This window comes from Pieris brassicae, chromosome 2 (assembly GCF_905147105.1).
Source record: "Pieris brassicae chromosome 2, ilPieBrab1.1, whole genome shotgun sequence".
NCBI lineage: Eukaryota > Metazoa > Arthropoda > Insecta > Lepidoptera > Pieridae > Pieris > Pieris brassicae.
This window is the reverse complement of record NC_059666.1, coordinates 1,217,907-1,237,187: the sequence shown is the minus strand read 5'-3', so window position 1 is coordinate 1,237,187 and position 19,281 is coordinate 1,217,907. Positions and strand designations below refer to the sequence as shown.

The following is a 19,281-nucleotide window of genomic DNA, read 5'->3' as shown; positions in this document are numbered from 1 at the left end:
TGCAATTTTCAGGTGGCCCTTGTGAGTATAGTTCACATAAAAGACGAGCAATGCCCACTTCCGAGTGGAGTCATTGCGCAATATTTGAAACAGGCCAACGGACACTTATCATGCTTAAAGGTAACCATTTTTCTGCATTCGACTTATATATTTCGTTAGATTATTTTAAAAAAATGTTGTAAATTAAAATCCGGGACTAACCAACATCCACTAGCAGTCCCGATTTTGATACCGAGTGTGCAAAGTCAAAGTCAAAAATCATTTATTCATATAGGTAACACAATTTACAAAAAAAGAAATATACATTAAATGCTTCTAATTTTACATTTACTGCCAGCTCTCAAATCAAGGGCGTAGAACGGAAGAGAAGAACTGGCAATAAACTCTCCGCCACGCTTTTTAATCGCCAAGTTTTTTTTGTTCCACATGACATCTTAAGTTATAAGAATTAAATAAATTAAAAATAAAGATTTGTCTCACATTGTCAAAGATCCTCTATAAGCAGGAGGCATGGTGAAATAGCACGGACATACTCGTGCACAACACGCAAAGTGCAGTGTTGGCAACACTGCAATTCTTATTCCTGAGGCTGTTCGACCCTGGCTCTGACCATACCAATGGACTTTTCGTCTGTGTGCATTTAACATTCGCTCGAACGCTGAAATCGTGACGAAACCGGCTTACTTTTAGACCCAAAAAGTCGGCGTGTCGTCAGGCACAGGAGGCCGATCACCTATACACCTATTAGATTGACAAATGATAATGAAAGTGATAAAAAAAAACTGAGGCCCAGACCTAAAAAGCTTGTAGCGGCACTGATTTCGTTATACATACAATTATACAGCTTATCGACAATGTGATAGTTGTGTGACATAGCGTCGTTTTTGAGAATTCGCTCTAAGAATATATTAATATGTCGATCGTATCATATAGTATTAACATATAGTATTAAGCGCTTGCAACGCTTTTGTTAAGAGGACCTGATGCCACAATTCGTTCCCGAATTCTGTATTACTTAGTTAAATGTATTTAATATTTTTTATTGATAATTTTCTTTTTGTTAATATTATGCATTCCATCTTTTGCTACTTTGGTATATATTTTTTTTGTTAGCTGCAGGATTACTAATTAATAAACAGATTATTAATTATTAATATTGTCAAATGTATGGGCGTAATCGCTGTCGCTGTGAATCTAGATCTTTCATCCTTTGCGATGGGTTTTTCAATAAAACTTCAAAATTATAAAATAATAATTTAAATTAATATTGATATTAAAATTCAACGGATTTAAGCGTAAAGTATTATATTTTATGGACCTTTTATTCTTATAGGTTTAACTAATTATTTATTTATAAAATTCCAGCAATTGTATGTGTCCGGGGAGATGGCAGACGTGGACGAGGGATATCGGGCCAAGGGCGAAGCCTTGTGCTGCGTGTGCGCAGCCGCCCCTTTATCTCGCGCACTGTTGCCATGCCGACATGCCTGCTTATGTGCGGGATGTTTACGTAAGTTTTTATTATATATCATTCACTAAATCCAGGTTTTTTACAAATATTTTTAATTTAGTCATATCACGAGTTAACAAGTCTTTTCTGATTACGAAAGAAATAAGGCATGAAATTACATAACAAAAATAATTAATATCATTAAATCTATCTTACCTTCTAATAATGTCCTCTGATCTTATAAGGCTATGATACCAGATCGCATTTATTCAACTCACGCGCATCATTAGTATTCAATCCGTAAATCAATAGGAGTTATAGTATAGTGGTCTGTAGTGGTTTGTATGGGGCGAGTGTTCGATGCCTGTGCAAGGTTGCGGTCATGTGGTTACGTCAGCTTATTCTTGCCTGGAAAATTCATTATAGAAACATGTATAGAGGGTAGACTTTTTGAAGTAAAAATTTTAATGCCATAAGCAAATTATTTTCGAAATACCCTTCACAAACATTTTTGCGCTACCCTCACGAGCAACGGCAATTCTATAAAATAATTTTATGTAACTAATAAATATACTGACATAAGGCCCGTTTTCCAATTGGTATATCAATCCAGAATCTTGTCATTGCCTACTGATATAGAATTTTTTTAACGGTATTTTAGTTGTAAATAATTGACGGTACTTTGCATACAAACATTCGGAAAGAGTTTTAAATCTCATTGCTAAAGGCCCTAATCAAAGTCGAAAGATGACTCAGCGTGTCAAAATCCATGACGTTTTTGACATACCTTACCAGATAATCCAGACATAAATTATGTGTCCGTCACATCAATTTTTCTCAATCCACTGTCTTTGGGCAGATTCCAAGTCCAGAGACTTTTTACATCTCATATTTTTCCAAAAAAAAAATACATAAATTAAAATCACACTCATTACTCATACTCAGTTATTTACAACTAGTGAACCCTGTCCTAACTATGAATATTAAAAAAGAAAAGAAAAAAATGCTATCGTTATAAAAGTCATGATTCTTACTTAAGGATACTTAATCACTATATTAACTAAGTATCTTAAGTAAGAAGTTCGTAAGAACTTTCTCCTGATAATAACGAACACAACAAAAAATGATTTAGCGAGATCGGTCCAGCCGTTCACGCGTGAAGGGAAATTGGGATTCATTTTTATATATATATAGATAGATATTCATGAGCAAGCTGGTGCTCAACTTTTTTGCCTGGTCTGCGAAAAAGTCTGGTGCTTTGTATGTATGACGGATTGGATGGTTTTAAATTATATGACACTAGGTCACTCTGTGGTCGTTAGCTTCAAGCAATGACATTGACGTTATTCTAATCACGAATATGCATTGAAGAAGGATGAAGATATATTGTCAATGCTTTTCTTGAGGCTACGACAAAATGGCGTTGTTTTTGCAAAATATTTTTTATTTGTTACTATAGTATCCAACTTTTTGATGAAATTAATATTGAATGAATTAGTGATTCGTTTTTTTTTATTTATAATTTGCTGATATTTTATGCAACTATATGTTATTTAATTAATTTTACGTCTTAAACGAAATTATCTAAATATTTGAGAGAAAAAAGGTTGCCAGTTTTCGGTCAACCGCAAAGCGGACATGTTTAAGCCTATAGCTGTCTGTCTAGCTTAAATCCATAAAAACATAAATATTAAAAAAATATATTTATCGTTTGAAAAAATTTATTTGGAAAATATTTTGAGGCCTCTACTGGCCTTTAGATCTCTGGAGGCAAACTCCTATGTTGCCCGGAGGCCTCCAGACGTCTAAATCCTGCATTGGAAAAGTAAATTAAATTACATTTTAATTTACGTTAAGTCTAGTTTTGGGCAGTGTCAAATATGTCAAACTTCATAGAGAAGTTATACAAACAATAACAAGCAACTCTTAACTCAGTAATTCTAGAACCGCGAATGTCTATGACGCTGATTCAGATGATATTTTATGTATAAATACATTTTAAACAGCTTTAAAACAGTTTATTTCTTTTACAGCGAAGCTAGACAAATGTCCAATATGTCGCAGCATTATCACGAGTTACTTTTGCATCAGAAACGAGGAGGAACCGCGATCAGACAAACAACAGTATCCCATTAATAGGCGACTTCTAAATCTATTTCACTATCACTAGCCCTTAACATTATTTGAGCCATAGATAATAGAACATAAGGTCTTGGCTCGAACAGTAATTTGACCTGATTGACGTGTGTGGTGGATCCACCAATTTGATTATTGTATTTTTTTAATGTATACATTCTGATTACTCTAAAAGTTTGCGATAAAAATGAAATTTATCGAAAATGTCATGTGTCAAAAGCGCTAGAGATGGTAACACTACGATGCGCTAATCACTATCCACAATAAAATGGCTGACTTCATGACGCGTCATTTGTTTTGGGAATAAACAGTAATAATCTCATCGAGACGTAAGTAAATCGACTAATATTAAGTCACAAACCAACATTCAGAAAGTGTCAATTGTCACCTGTCAAATTGACATTTGATTGTTTACTTAATCTAAGTGTTGCTTGACCTGTCATGCATTTACTTACGTATTGGCATTTTTACTCGAAGCAAATGACAGACCATGCGCCATTAATGGGCTGTGCACTGTGGTGAGTTAGCAAATTTTCTCTTTATTACTCATCTCTTAACATATGTAAAACGTGTATAAAGCCTAATACTGTCTCCATACAAGGTTAAATGTTAAGTTCTCGAACACGACTCGTTAGTTTAACTGTGAGTGAAAAATCCGTATTTTACGAAGGAATTTAACGTCAGCCACATTGCGTAGACAGAATATATATTTTTTTGATATTGCGTAAAATTTATTATAGCGCCATCTACCGTGATAATTTTTACCTTTGCTTTCCTTTATCATAAATTGTCAAAATTTAATGTGATGTAGTATAGATATTTAAAAGACAATGTTTGTTTGTGATATTTTGCGTGAATTTATTTGTACAAATGTTTATTTATTAGATTTTAATTCTTTTTGGGAGCTCCGAACTTCGAGGACACTGAAGATGTTTTAAGTTTTTTTCAAACAAACCCTTTATGCGTCAGATATTTTGTGTCAACATGTTTAAGGACATCTGTGCGTCTAAACCAATCGTAAATTATACAATTTTTGTATATCCCGTTGGAAACTATAAATTTTCACAGCGTCCAAGTTTGGCGATACTTTTGTGTTCGAAATGTCTCACACAAAAGTATTTGTTTATGTGTTGTCAAAACAGCAATTGTTAACATTAATTTATTAACAAGTATTTTGTGTATTAAGATATGATTAATTTCCTATTTTCTGATAAAATAAGAGTGGGTGCAAAGAATGAAACTGTGATAAAATTAATGCTTTGTGAATTTGCTTTGTATGTGTACATATAACATAAATTATTAACATAAGTCGCTTACTAATATAATATAGATCACTGCTCATATAACTTTAGGACTCGCTTAGTCGTGTGCTGTCAACCACTGGCGCCTTAAAACTGGCATTTTATTCGTTAATTAGATAAATTAATTTTGATATGTAACATTTATTTTATTTTTTCTGTTGACCGTACCGTCTACAATAACACAATGTTATTCTTGGTTAAATCTGAACGAAGTCAGGGCCTCAGCTAGTAATTTAATTATAACAAATGCTATTTATATTAAAAACTTCTTAAGGCGCCTCTGGTGTGTTAAAACAGCTTATAGTTTCACTTTATCTCATCTACTTTTTTTTAAACTACCCTCTTTATAACCTTAATACACTGAATTTAACTAGAGGCAATACTTGACGTTAACTGTGTAATACTTTTTTAAAAGAGGGTACCTCGTAAGAAATTGTCGTTTCCGTGACTTCTTGATTGTAATAAATGTAAATAAGTCTCACGAATCAGCAGAAATTCCCTAAATACACCAAATTGTCTCGACTCATACATTGCAAAATTCATCAATTAGTATATAAAGCCTGGCAGAGGCTAATAAGTCAACAAATGTAGATGGTATATTTTCAAAATGTGTAAATAAATAAGATTGCCAAAGTTATTGTTGTTTTTATTACCTTTATAGATAACCATAGATAATCCCATGCATTTTGTGTTACCAGTAAGTAAAATAAAATATCATTAATTTTGATGACTCGACCGAATTTTTTATAGATCCTATAGTACTTTTTGATTGTTTTAAAGCAGTTTTGGTCTATATACGCATAAACCCCGGCGTGTTTCAGGTTTAGGAGTCATTGTGACACAGTTACAGAAATTTTAGTACCAGACGTAATTAATTTTATTTGATAATTACACCATGCATGTGTAAGTGTGGGGGTGGGAAGTTGGGGTTGGTGTTGGTGGGAATCGCTGATGGAGTGAGGTCAGCATTGCCTAGAAAAAACCAAAAAAAAAACCTTCTGCTGTGTTACGTAGTGGAACACTAGTATAAGCAGAACCCCGACCAGTCCGAGTCATCCACGTCCTAGTGGTCCACCCTGGGACCTACTGCAGCCACGCTCACGCGTGCCCACTACCTAGAACTGCAGATGAGCTGAGGATGCAGGGCAAAAGGCGAATATTCTGCGCCTTAAAACAGAATCCACTCACTAGGGAGGTAACCCGTATAAAACCGAGCATGTCTGGATGCTCTAAAGTGGCAGCCCCACTATCAGACTAGGGCACAGTGGGTTAATCTCCTGCTTGCCTGAAAAACCAACGATTCAAGAAACCGAAAACTGTGGACGCCCCCCTGCCCCACCTAGGGGTTATAGGACATTAAGTCAAAGTAAGTCAATGTGTAAGTGTAGCTCTAAAGAATTATTTTCAAAATAAGATTACACGAGTGTTTTAATACCTAATTATATGCAGTTGCATACACTATTTTATTTAATCTCATGGCTAGGTAGGCATAGGTAGCTACATTATAAAAGAAAAAATATTTATTATAATAATTATTCATATTTATTTATTGTATAAGTGTACTTAATATAAAGGAAATTGGTGTAGTGGAAACACAAACTGTACACAGTTTTTCTATCCACCAGGACGTCGAACATATTTAAATCATTAACACAAATATATATATACTAAGGCCAGTGACATATAAACTGTAAATTTATAACAATCAAACCATTCAAACGATTTAAAATTGCACGTAAAACGCAAATATAGCATAATTTATGTTATGCACAATTTATAATTGTTTGACTTATGTAGTATTTTTTAAATTTAAATTTAATATTGTTTGCTATATTAGTAAGAAGTGTAGCTGGTATCGATAATTTGAATATTGCAATTATGAAACTGAACCTGAATAACGGGCTGGGAGGTGCTATAAGAGCTAGTCGTTGTTAGGGTTGACAATGGAACGTTTATATTAATTTCATTTTTACTATTCTCTATGGAATTGAGTATCGAATTGGATATTAAGATTTGTTAGTTATAGAATCTTCTATGTAGCCTTCTGCAGCTGTTGTTGACTGGAGCCTCCGTGACGCTTTAGTGCTGTTATGTCTCCGCCAGCATCGGTTAGTAAGATCGTAGAAGTTCTGCGGAAGCAATGTCCCGTGTACAAATCTTGGAAGATTAAGATAATTGGCTATCGTTTAACCCAACATTCCAAATGTGTTAATACCAACTCTTTGTTGGGTGCATTTCCCAGAAATGTAATTCATAAAGAAGGAAGGATTCAGTTCTATTTATTATTTACTTAATTGGTAACATTTGACACTTATGGTAAAAGATCGGTCTATTTTGTTTTTTGTGTTCCAAATTTTAACTAAAATTGATATTTGAAAACTTCGACATCTTTGAATCTAATGTAGTTTAAATAAAATATGTATTTCATTTCATAATTAGTATATTACCGAATGAAATTATATAAAGTAACTAATGTTATATAACGTCATGTAGATTAAAAATGTATGCTATATCAATATCAACATATGAGGGGTTATAAAAAACATGTATGGTTTGTATATTATAGGAGTATTTTCCTTAATAAATAATACTGAAAGTTTATTGTATTAAAATACATTTTGGATTAAATCAAAAGACCTTTATTATAAGAAACGTACACAGCTTAACCTTCGTTTCAGTCCTTTGACGTCGTCGACGGCCATTGGATATAGGCCTGCCGCCTAAATTTCCATTACGACCGGTTCCCCGCTTATCCCTTTTCCTCTTTTATCCTATCGGCGTACAACTGTGAGTTTTTAACAGCTGAATACAGACTAAACAACAAATGCAGCGCCTGTAATCTGTCATTGAGCGTGTCTCCCGCTATTGGAATGTCAAATATTGCACAGACTATATCAACGTATTGTGACAGTGAGCAGTCAAGAGTTGCCGGCGGGAAACCAACTTTGTTCAATGTTTCCTCCATAGCGTCGGGCCACTCTTCCATTAGGCTGTCAATATCCGGCATTTTTCTAAAAAATAAATTGCACATTTATTATTGAAATGATATCTATTTTTATTAATGTAAATTATTTTAAGTGCAATAATTTCATCAATTACCGTCTAACATTCGTAGTATTAGCGCGTTTAACCAAATCAAGGGCATTAAAGACACATCAGAATGAGTCTAGACTATAACTTGGACGGCTAAGAGCGACGTGTTCTCGATCGACATATTAAGTTTCTCACAAGAAGTGTTTTGCAATCGGGTTTTTAATTTCGTTAATCTTTCGAAATAATTTACATTGTTTGACTTGCATTAACATCGTCTTAAGTTTTTGTATTTAACGAAGGTGCTTACTGATCATTGACATGACACACGGGCATGTGTCATCGTGCTGTATTTTAGGACTGAGAGAAGCCCTGGCTTTTTTTCGATATTATCTTTCATCATGTTAATGCGTTCGTAGATAAAAATTCTTTAGTTCACAACCCGGTAGAATTTTTATCGGTTGTGGTTGAACGCACGATATCAAGGTTGTCTACCTAACCACATTTCTGGGCTATATTTTAATTATAAAGAAGTAGGATTAGACGCCATTTCATAAATCTTAGAAAAGCGCCATCTAGTTGTCTACAAAATAACGGTTTCTTTTGTTCAAAATGCGAAGTTATTGGCTTACGTAGTATAACTGACGGTGGGGGCCGGTTTCGATATATGCAACTCGCTGACATCTTTTATCCATCTCTCAATCGCCTTGGGATTGCTTTCGGCATTCTCGATTTTCTTCGTTAACTATAAAATTTAAAAGTACTTTAAATATTTTATAGGAAAAAAAAAATATTTTATATACGAAATCTATACCGTTAGATAGATTCGTTAGAACCAATTCGACTTAGGGTCCTTCAAGAAAAGAGCGTACCAACTCTTAAAATACCGGCAATGCACTCGCAAGCCTTCTGACATTGAGAGTTACTACCTACCACTTAAGATCAGGTAACCCTCCTACCCGTTTGCCCCCGTTTCAAAAATAAACATTAAATAAATAATTATTATATTAATATAAATTCTAAGCTGCAAGGTGATCGTGTCTACCAAACAAGTAATAATTAATATCATTAACCATTTCGCCATGGATCCTGTAAGTATAATATATGTATAAAATATATATAGTAAAAGGTTATGTAGCTTTTCCTTCAGCTGGAAGTATCTCAAATATGGGTCAAATTACGATCTTGACATATTTGCAATGTGTCAATTTAAAATGGCTTTCGTTTTTTATTACAAACTAGCCGCCGGCGAAAGGGTTCCAAAATTCGTTACATAATTTCCGGGAAAACCCTAAAACAGCCCTTTTTATTTTTCCAAACGTTTTGTAAATAAAATGTAGAGTCAATTTGAACTTTATTGCTATTCAATAAAGTTCATATTAAATTACAAGCACTCACTGTTGTCTAAGCAATGTCGCGTTCCGAAACACAACAAGTGATAATATCGCGAAAAAATGTGAGAGCTATAGATCATTAGTACTGATTTTTAATTTGGTGGGCTTCGCAATATTATTTATTTTAATTTAGTTTCGGCATGCGACATAAAATGCATATGTTTTCACGTCATTACATCTGTCAAACACATCGCGTTAAAAAAAGGATTTAATTTTTGAATTATTAATTTAACATCCCTAACTTAGCAAAATTATTTGAATACATACTATTAGGAAAATATATCGATGAGGCACACAATTTTTAAATATTTGTCACTTTTAGGTTCCCACTATCCTTTTAGATTATTTTCCAATCAGGTTTGAACCCTAAGTTCGCCTCTTAGTTTGAAGCCCTCTAGCAGACATCCCAGTCGGGGTTTTTTAATGGGTCACAGAAGAGAGGCCAAAGTTCGAGCGAAGATACTTTGGTCACCCGAGCTGAACCTCACACATCGGCCTATCATCAGGGGCATGGTTCTGCCATGAGATTTTTTTGCGCCGATTATAAAATTGGTAGGAACAAACAACTGCCACATTTCAAATCTTTTTGACAGAACGAAGTCTGTGGGGTCCGCTAGTTTTATCTATATAGATGGATAAAATTACTCACAAGATTGGATTTCGCACTGCTAGTTTTAGAAATGGCTCTAAGCTGGAGATGCATCAACGCCGGGTCACTTTGTTCAGCCGCTGGTTCGTCCAATATTGTTAAACCTGAAACATCAACAAGCAGATTTTATCGTTTTGTGTAATAAAAACAATTTAGCACGCGTATCACACGGAGCGTATCATTTTATAAGTAAATTCGGCTCAACTTTAAAGTTACTTTGTCAAACTTGTAGAAAATACTAAATATTGACAGGGACATAGTTTTAGAAAAATATTCACTACTATGTACTAGTATATATAATATTAGGTCCTTACATATGAAATTGGTGTTTTGTATGGGAGGAACAAAAAGTCGAATATTTTTAAATATAATATATTTAATTAATCAAAGTATGAACTATTGTTTTCTATGCACTTTTGCCATCTCATAGGTAGTTCATTGATCCCTTTACTAAAAAAACCAGTCGGACGGGAATCAATAAAATCTGTGAAGGCGATTTGGACTGCCCCATCAGAGTTAAATTTTTTCCCTTGCAAGAAGTTGTCCATTTTTCGAAAAAAATGGTAATCTGTTGGAGCAAGGTCCGGAGAGTACGGAGGATGTCTTAGACATTCCAATTGAAGCTCTTCTAATTTGGTAGCCGTCTGTTGTGCAGTGTGTGGTCTAGCGTTGACCAGCCTAGGTTGTTTAGCCGCTAGCTTTTCCATCATGGTTTGCAATTGCTGACAATAAACATCAGCCGTAATAGTCTGGCCAGATTTGAGAAAACTGCAATGAACAATACCGGCACTAGTCCCCCAAACGCTTACAAGTAACTTTTTTGGGGTTAATTTTGGCTTGGGGCAGGATTTGGCTGGCTGGCCAGGATCCAACCATTGCGCTGAGCGATTCCGATTATCGTAAAGAATCCATTTTTCATCACAGGTAATGATTCGGTTTAAAATACCTTCGTTATTGTGCTGGTTCAGTAATGTAACGCAGCAGTCGACGCGCGTTTGCCGGTTTGCTTCAGTCAATTCGTGAGGTACCTTTCAAGCTTTTTAATCTTCCCAATTTGCTTCAATTGAATTAAAACAGTTTTATCACTAACACCGCAACCTGCAGCTAACGGACGGACGTGGTTTGCGATGGATCCGCTTCCACAATAGCCTTCAATACTTCATTATCAACTTGGGTCTCGGGCCGTCCACGGGGCTTGTTCTGCAGGTCGAAATTTCCAGAACGAAAACATTAGAACCAAAAACGAACTGTGTTTTCTTTTGCAACATGACCGCCATACACATCATTCACCCTTCGAACCGTTTCCGCAGCACTAGTGCCACGGCAGAACTCGTACTCGTAAGTAATGCGATACTTTAAGTTTTCCATTTTGTAAAATGAGTGACGCAAACAGAAAAAAACAGAAGAAAAAAACAAATGAATGACGGTCATCGAAGCACAAATACATGAGTACATGAATTTGGAATTCCTTACCAAAGAGAAGAACATCGTGATTGAAGTGGCCAGTAGAAAATACGCCAATTTCATATGTAAGGACCTAATATATATATGTCATGTCACTGAACCTCTTAAACGGCTGGACCGTTTTGAATGATTTTTTTATGCACTTTGCTGGCGCCCTGTATATTAAGGATTCACCAATCAGCCCGGCATTATCTAGGGTAATTATCTATACAGAATAAAAACGGCTGGTATACACATAAATCTTCAGTGCATGTTTTTTTGTGTTCAACGTCAATAATGATTTACAGAATTAGATATATTTTTGTACAGGACATGGTCTGTTGGATTCGCTAGTTATATATATATTAAAGGTAGATAGGCGTATAAAGATGTTATACGCATGTGTGTAATACGTCTTTATAATTCAATCTTAAGTCAGCATTACTGAAAACTATAAAGACCGGCAACGCAATTAAACAGGGCTGCATGATTGTCCTTTTAGAGAGTCCCGTAGGAGCGCATGTCCTGTATCCGTTAAAAAAACTTGGATCTCTATAGTTTTTCTAGTATACTCGAGCATAAAGTAATTAACATTTCTATAATATTCAATTTTCTAGAAATTTTTACTATTGTTATAATTTAAAAAATATGTTAAATATCATTAATTGTTTGAGACATGTCTGAGTTCCTTGTTCACTTTAAGCCTACCTTACCAATAAAAAACAATGACTATTTAGCCGGAAATCGCATTAAGACACGGAATAAACAAACTGAAATTTCTATATACAACGTTAAATATTTATGCACTAATTTTAACGCGATAAGATTGCCAACGCCGCCATCGAGATATATCTGTATGTAGGTCAGATTCGCAATTTACGAGCGTCATTAGATTTATAATTTGCATTTTGACATGTAAATTGTTATCGGAATTAGTGTTTGACTTAGATTTATTTACGCTTTTTGCTGTATTAAATTATTAGTTCTAATAAAAATATTAGTTCGTAAATTATATAACTGGCATATTTGAAAAATGCAGCTGTAAGAACAGGCAAATTATTGTTAAATTGAGTTCGACTTTTTAGACCAGCAAAAGTTTATTCTATTTTCAATGTAATCTGCATTCTACACAATAGAATTAAAAGAAAATCTAAACTTTCTAAATAAACAATAATATTGCTGGTACGCAAAGCAACCTATGGAAATCGCCATATAAAAATAATTTGACACCACATCTAGATCGGTCCACAGTCAAAGCAGACCCGACCAACCTACACATCGGGAAAACCTCCTTCAGGTATTTGGAGAAATTTAGTCAGTTTAGAGACCGTTATACACCAGTAAAATGTTGCCATGATTCGTTGTTAAGAAACATACCTAAATTATCAATCATGTTAAGGGCGCGTTCAGCTAGGGGCTCAGCCCTTAGACCGCATACGGGCGAGGACACTTTTATAAACGCATCCGTGTCGCCAACTCCTGGCACATACTCCGGTATGAAGGGCTGGAGCTTGAAGTCTATATCTATCTTTTGGGGCGTGTATCTGTAATTTTAAAAAATATTCATCAGTCGGTGAGCCTTTCAACCAATTTATAAAAAGAAAAACATATGAAAGACGGTACTCAGTTTATTTACCGTCAACATCAGTTTGATTAAAATGTGGAAAAAGGAAGGATTTTGTAGGCACCGCAAGCGTGATGCATGTCTAGTAGAGTCGAAAAGTACTTTACTACAAAGAAATCTTTCGTGATACGGAAGTAGCAGCCTAACCGATTAGCCAGCTTATCAAGCAACGCAGGTGGAAATGGATATTCACTCCGAAGAGATTCCTATTATATCCCCAAGCAGACGTTTGATTAGAAACCGTGATTGGCACATGGCACTTTAGTCACGAAGCTTCCCTACACCGTATACATCCCGTACATAAGTGTACATTGTGTTACCTATATGAATAAATGATTTTTGACTTTGACCGTACATGAAAAAATCCAAAGGACATCCAGGGATTAAACCACTAGTAGACTATACCGCATGTGCGATAAAAAACCGGACTATTAAGGGAGAACTATGGTTGTCCAAGGAGGTTCATTTATAAATATTATAACTATGACGGTTTTATATAAATTATTTTAATTTTTCATGTATTCATACATTTATTTGCATTCCATAACGTTACAAAAGATGTTTATGAGGCTTAAAGCTAGGTACAATATTATGGACCCTGTTAGGGCACAGCAAAAGAAGGTATTACAAAATCTATATTACATAATTAATAGTACATAAAATTTCACATTTCAGGTTAGTATTAATTATATAGAAGAACATTTTTTTTTATTTTTATTTATTTAATTTTGAATATTTAGGGATTAATAATCATTAAATTAAGCTATATTTTTATTTTCTAGGTACTCATTAACGCTATAATAACATTTACGTATAAGAAGTTTTTTTAGTTTGTTTGTAAATATATGTATCTTTTTTTCATTTCTTAGTGTCTCCGGTAGTTTATTATAAATTTTGATTGACATGACTAGTGGGCTTGATGCATGTATTTGTAATCGGGAAGATGGTAGGTTTAGGCGTTTTTTGTGTCGAAGTGTATATCTTGTCTGTATGTCTTCGCGTGTGGTGTAAAATTCTTTGTGTGTATGGGCAAATTTACAGATTTCCAATATGTATAATGAGGGTAGAGTGATAATGTTTAGTTTTATGACATGTGGTTTGCAGCTGTCTGTTTGTTCTATTGTTAACTATGATCCGAATTGTATGATTTAATTATTTTTGAGGAGGTTGCAGGCGGAAGCTAAAATAAATTAGACCAATCGATGAAATGATATCAGTGTATGGACGAAAGCATGTGACTCTAATTAAAATAAAAACTGTTTCCCAAATAAAGATAAAGTTACACCTCACTTTCACTTCAATGTGTACTTTCATTGTATATCATGTGACTAAACCCACAATGACCACATTGTAAAGACAATTGTATTATTTTACCAAATATTATTACAAGACTGAGGTTTCGTTTTCATTTCTAAGATACCTTCTTTCTAGTCTAATTGCAGTCATTTACTAAAGTAACTTTTTCGTATCTATCTGTTGCATTGTATTACGTTGTGATACAAAGAGACAGATGAGGATTTAGTCTGTAGAATAAACTTCAAAATGTGCTTAAAAGTATAACATTATATATTTTTTCAAATGGTCTTGTTATTAACATAAGACCGTTTCAATTGTTTATGCACATATATACCAGCTGCGCCTCCCGGTTTAACTGTTAATTTGCTTGTAACGTAATGTTATCTCGATTTGTTATTGGAACCAGAAGTTCTCGAGATAAGCGCGATCAACAATCGCAGTAGTAGTAGTATAAGAAGAATTGCGTAGAGTATTTGCTATAAATGAATCCTTTGGAGTTTAATTTTGTTAGTGATGTACTCTAGAATAGATTAGACCAAATATCTATAATAAGCCTAAAAATAGGTTATTTGAAACATTTAAAAAAACATTAGAGAAACAAACTATAATTGTTGATTCTTATAAATTTTAATGAAATTTATTAATTTAAAACCCTCTAGACACGATGGCACATACGATGCTTATGAACACGTAAACAAATGTTCAGTTTTTTTCGTGTTAACTGCAGGTCCGGATTTCAAGGTCTAGAAGCCTCGGGGAAAAAGATGAGTTCAGTCGAATTTTTCAATCCAAATCTCAATTTAATCAATTTTATATCTCAATTTAATAAGATTCATTTCTCAATTTAATGTAGTTTATTGCTCAAGTGGATAAAGTTTATATTTTCATTTAATCAAGTTTATATCTCAAGTTAATTAAGTTTATATCTCAATTTAATAAAGTTTAATCTCAAGTTAATAAAGTTTATTGCTCAAGTTAATAAAGTTTATTGCTCAATTTAATAAAGTTTATTGCTCAAGTTGATAAAGTTTATTGCTCAAGTTAATAAAGTTTATTGCTCAAGTTAATAAAGTTTATTGCTCAAGTTATTAAAGTTTATTGCTCAAGTTGATAAAGTTTATTGCTCAAGTTAATAAAGTTTATTGCTCAATTTAATAAAGTTTATATCTCTAATTATTTCTTGTGGTTAATAAAGCACAGGCCGTGCCTGGAACGGTTCTGCGTAAAAGTATAAACTATATAAAGGCGGCTAACACAACTAAAACAGCGAGTCTCGCGAGGAATTGCGTCCAGGCTCGCCCATGAATGTTGTAAGCAAAAATAAATATTACCTCTGTAGTCATCTCGCGAGACGCGTAATACACCATACGGGAACTACTTTATTGTAATAATATTTTGTATCTTTTAAAAGTAAAATTTTGAGATGTAGTCAAAGTCCCTGGACACAGGCAGCAGCTGGGCTCCCCTATAAGGGTGTATATTATTGCATTAAAGAACATTTGTTTACTCGCGTTTACTAGTTGGAATTTAAAACATTTTTTGTTTCCAAAGTCTCTATTGTGGGGGATCAGGGCTGTAACATTTATTCTTAAATTATACAAACACATATTTCGTTCAAAATAAGTCTCGGACTAAATAAAACTCCAAGAATAGTACTAGGCAAAGAAGGGCGATGTTATTATTAACTAACATAGTACGTCATCGTCGATTCAATATAATCTAATCTGTGACCATTTTGTGACACGTGACAGACGTTTAAAATCAATAATTTTTTTTATCTACTAGTTATTTTACTCCACAACACCTTTTAAAACCATATTTATACAGCTCTCAATAACGCTTTATATTATTTTTATTTTTTTTGTTTTTACTAAGTATTAGTATTATTACATTCGGTTTTTTTTTGCTACTGCGGCACAGATTAGCTACTATGGTCTCTGGCAGAACGACCAGCGCTGTGGAACAGCCTGCTCCTCTGCATAATGCTGACACAGGGCCAATTACAACAACAGCACCCACGCATTACACACTTAAAACATACTTTGTTCTTTAAATAAAAATGTATTCTCTCTTTTTTTTTGATTATTGTTATTTTGTGTGTCTCTCTGTGTGTGTTTTGTTAGTAATAAATGTTACGTCTATGTCTATATCTATTTCATAATGTCAAATAGACCGATACTTTGAACTCAAGTTAATGTGTCCGTAAAAAATGCGTTATAATTTAATAAAACTGTACTTACTTCATGATATATTGAAAAATGTTCTCCATTTCTGCTGGCACTTTCAGATCAGCGAACTGTTTGGGATCATAGGCCCCTTCAGCTGGTATAACGACTCCTCGCTTTTTACCGCTAGTTGGCAGCACTGGATCGGGCTGGCTTAACACTGCCTCTAAATCCGCACTATCCGATTCTGGAATTTAAAGTAGATGAAGCTTTCTTCACAGAAAAGGGCTTGTAACTACTAAATCTGAAAGAACACCACTATTTATCTGAATACCGAGTTTCATTTGATCTACTTAAAACATTTTTTAAGCTGATTTTCCATTATACCATTATTCCGATGAATCTGGCTGGAAAAATTTAAAAAGACAAAACGATTCGAATATATGATTTAGTGTGAGTGCACATGGTAAGTGGATAAAAATAGTACACAACTGCCTTCCCTTTAATAGAGACTGTAAGTCAGTCAGTAATCCTACAGCTACTTATTTTACAATATGTAAACAATTACGTTGTACATAAAAACCAGAAACGGAATACACATTCAAACATAAACATAAAACACAGCTAACTCTTATTAGTTACTTATATAAATATATATATATACAATACATATATAATACATTGTATGATGTATTGATCATTATAATATAATTAGTATTTAAAGAGGTATAATAAAGCCATTATGTGTAATATTATTAAACATTATATAGCATTTTTATTACATAAAATACTTTTTTTAAGTTTAATTCATTTTTAGAAAATAATATTAGTTTTAAATCACTTGTTAGTCTTAAGTTAGGCTAGTTCGTAATGTTAAAATGTCTTTTTGCAGTGACAATTCATAAAAAAAAGATAAAAGTTAAATCGGGCTATGAATGGAAAACAAAAGACAAACGGCGCGTTTCGATTGATTGTGATTGGTCAACAGCCTCTTCACACGTGACATGATCCGACAAATACTTTAATTAATTTTGAATAGAGGAGGTAATTAAAAATAATTACCTCCTCTATTCCAAATAATTATTATAAAGACAGTGACAATTTGTGGACAGCCTCACTGTCTTTGCCACTTTTGACTTGCGGGACTTTGGGTAACATTTATCTCAAAACTCAGCGAAAACTATCCTATATAATTTAACGCGAAGTCTCGAACTTTCACCCTTCGTAACTAAACAGGCAATCTTACTAATAAGATTCACAAGATTGTATCTTAAATACGTTGGCTTAAAGGATATTTTCCAATGATCAACATAATGTGCCATCTTACCGGAATTAGAAGAATCGTGCCGACGACTGGACTGCCGGGAGAGTTCGTTATTTTTAGGTTTTGTATTGTTATCCTTATCCGAATGCTTCGACTGTCGATCCGGCGACTGAAACATTATCATTGATCTTAAAATAAACAGGAACACTTGTTTTGGAACGACTTGAAACACGCTTAGAATAAAATTCAAGTCGAAACTCTAGATCAAAGTACATCTAAACAAAACAAAGTCCCAAAAATTGTACTACAGAATTAATTTTGAATTAATTAATGGCCAGTTTTTTTTTTATAAGAACATCTTAATCATCATCATCTTTTTAATACAGAGAATAATTTGCTTAAAGAAGTCAATATTTAAAGTGTTACTATATCTTAGCCGATATTAAATCCAGATAAATTTATTTGTAACGGTTTTGTTTTATTCAATATCCTAAACTTGAGAACATAAAGCAAACCAAAGGCCCGTTGATAGAATTTGCTACAGGCACTGCGCTGGCTAAATCTGGCACTGTGAATATATGCTACTTAAAATAAGCATATATTAGATTTTAATACATTTTTTTCTTAGAGTGAAAAAAATATTAAATCCTTTCTCACAAACTCGATTGAACGGCGTAATTAAAAGATTTTAACAATAAATAAATATTTGCCAAAATAAAGCACATACCTGATCCTCCTCTGAGAATTCAAACTTCTCAGGCGTATCATCACTGCCGGAGTCAGAATCAAAGTCATGTCTCGCCGTATGCCGGACTGGTGGATTGAACTTGGACATCTCGTCTTCAGAAGGGCTCTCAATTTCGTTGGCATCCACTTCTACAGTCTCGTCATACATTGGAAAATCATCGGAACGGACTTCTGTTAGTGACAATGTCTGGCAGTGTTTGTTGTTGGTTTCCATGGCAACCGGTTGGCAGGAGAGCGCGTTACTTTGGAGGTAGCGGAAGCATGAATGACTCCCGGTACTAATAATTGTCTGGTACACGTTGGTACCAAATTTGCTAGTTCATATGTGATTAATGGGAATGATGGAACCATAATGTCACGTGTGTTTTGCTTACCTAAACAAAGTTAACAATCTCACATTCAAAACCTAAAAGTCGTAAACATTATAAAGCTTACATAATTGTTATCAAGTTAAGAATATTTGTTATATGATAAGTTTTTATAAATGTTTCTTGTTTATTTTATTAAAATTCAAAGTTACAAGTCATTGTAATACAGGACAGGTGGGTACAAGAGTTAATTGATTATTTTTGAGTATTTTAGAAAGTGTGTGAAAATTCCAAGTAACACGAAACTTAAAAAATATGCAACTCATCAATCTTTATACTTTCTTATTGCAAAAATTTATTGGTCATACGAACAATTCATACTTGAGTAACTGTCTAGGACCGTGGTGAATGTAATTAATACATATAATTATTAATTAATGATGCGTGTAAAAGAAAAGTGGGCTAAGAAAAATA

General features: G+C 33.8%; 2 protein-coding genes across 3 annotated transcripts in view; one reads left to right on the top strand and one right to left on the bottom strand.

Annotated features, from left to right (window-relative positions):
- Positions 1-5,524, top strand: part of LOC123720180 (cell growth regulator with RING finger domain protein 1-like) — a 34,841-nt gene extending 29,317 nt beyond the window's left edge. For both annotated transcript variants that reach the window (XM_045676707.1, XM_045676706.1), the window contains exons 5-7: positions 13-120; positions 1,366-1,510; positions 3,484-5,524. In XM_045676707.1, the coding sequence (XP_045532663.1) occupies positions 13-120; positions 1,366-1,510; positions 3,484-3,620 (390 nt within the window). In that variant the 3' untranslated portion in view covers positions 3,621-5,524. The remainder of the gene's footprint in view (positions 1-12; positions 121-1,365; positions 1,511-3,483) is intronic.
- Positions 5,525-7,420: 1,896 nt separating this feature from the next.
- On the bottom strand, positions 7,421-18,673 carry LOC123720301 (intraflagellar transport protein 46 homolog). The gene is made up of 7 exons (XM_045676849.1): positions 18,480-18,673; positions 17,816-17,921; positions 16,564-16,735; positions 12,781-12,947; positions 9,961-10,064; positions 8,550-8,662; positions 7,421-7,898 (listed from the first exon to the last, which is right to left on the bottom strand). Exons 1-7 carry the CDS (start codon positions 18,645-18,647, stop codon positions 7,637-7,639), a joined length of 1,092 nt encoding a protein of 363 aa, XP_045532805.1. The 5' UTR covers positions 18,648-18,673; the 3' UTR covers positions 7,421-7,636.
- Positions 18,674-19,281: the final 608 nt, after the last annotated feature.

What these genes read in the sequence shown, in the direction of transcription:
- LOC123720301 (XM_045676849.1), bottom strand. Translation starts at nt 18,647, where the DNA reads ATGTATGACGAGACTGTAGAAGTGGATGCCAACGAAATTGAGAGCCCT. An exon ending in AATTCTCAGAGGAGGATCAG is followed by an intron (nt 17,922 to 18,479) that starts GTATGTGCTTTA and finishes ATAATGTTTCAG; the next exon opens with TCGCCGGATCGACAGTCGAA. An exon ending in GCACGATTCTTCTAATTCCG is followed by an intron (nt 16,736 to 17,815) that starts GTAAGATGGCAC and finishes TTTAAATTCCAG; the next exon opens with AATCGGATAGTGCGGATTTA.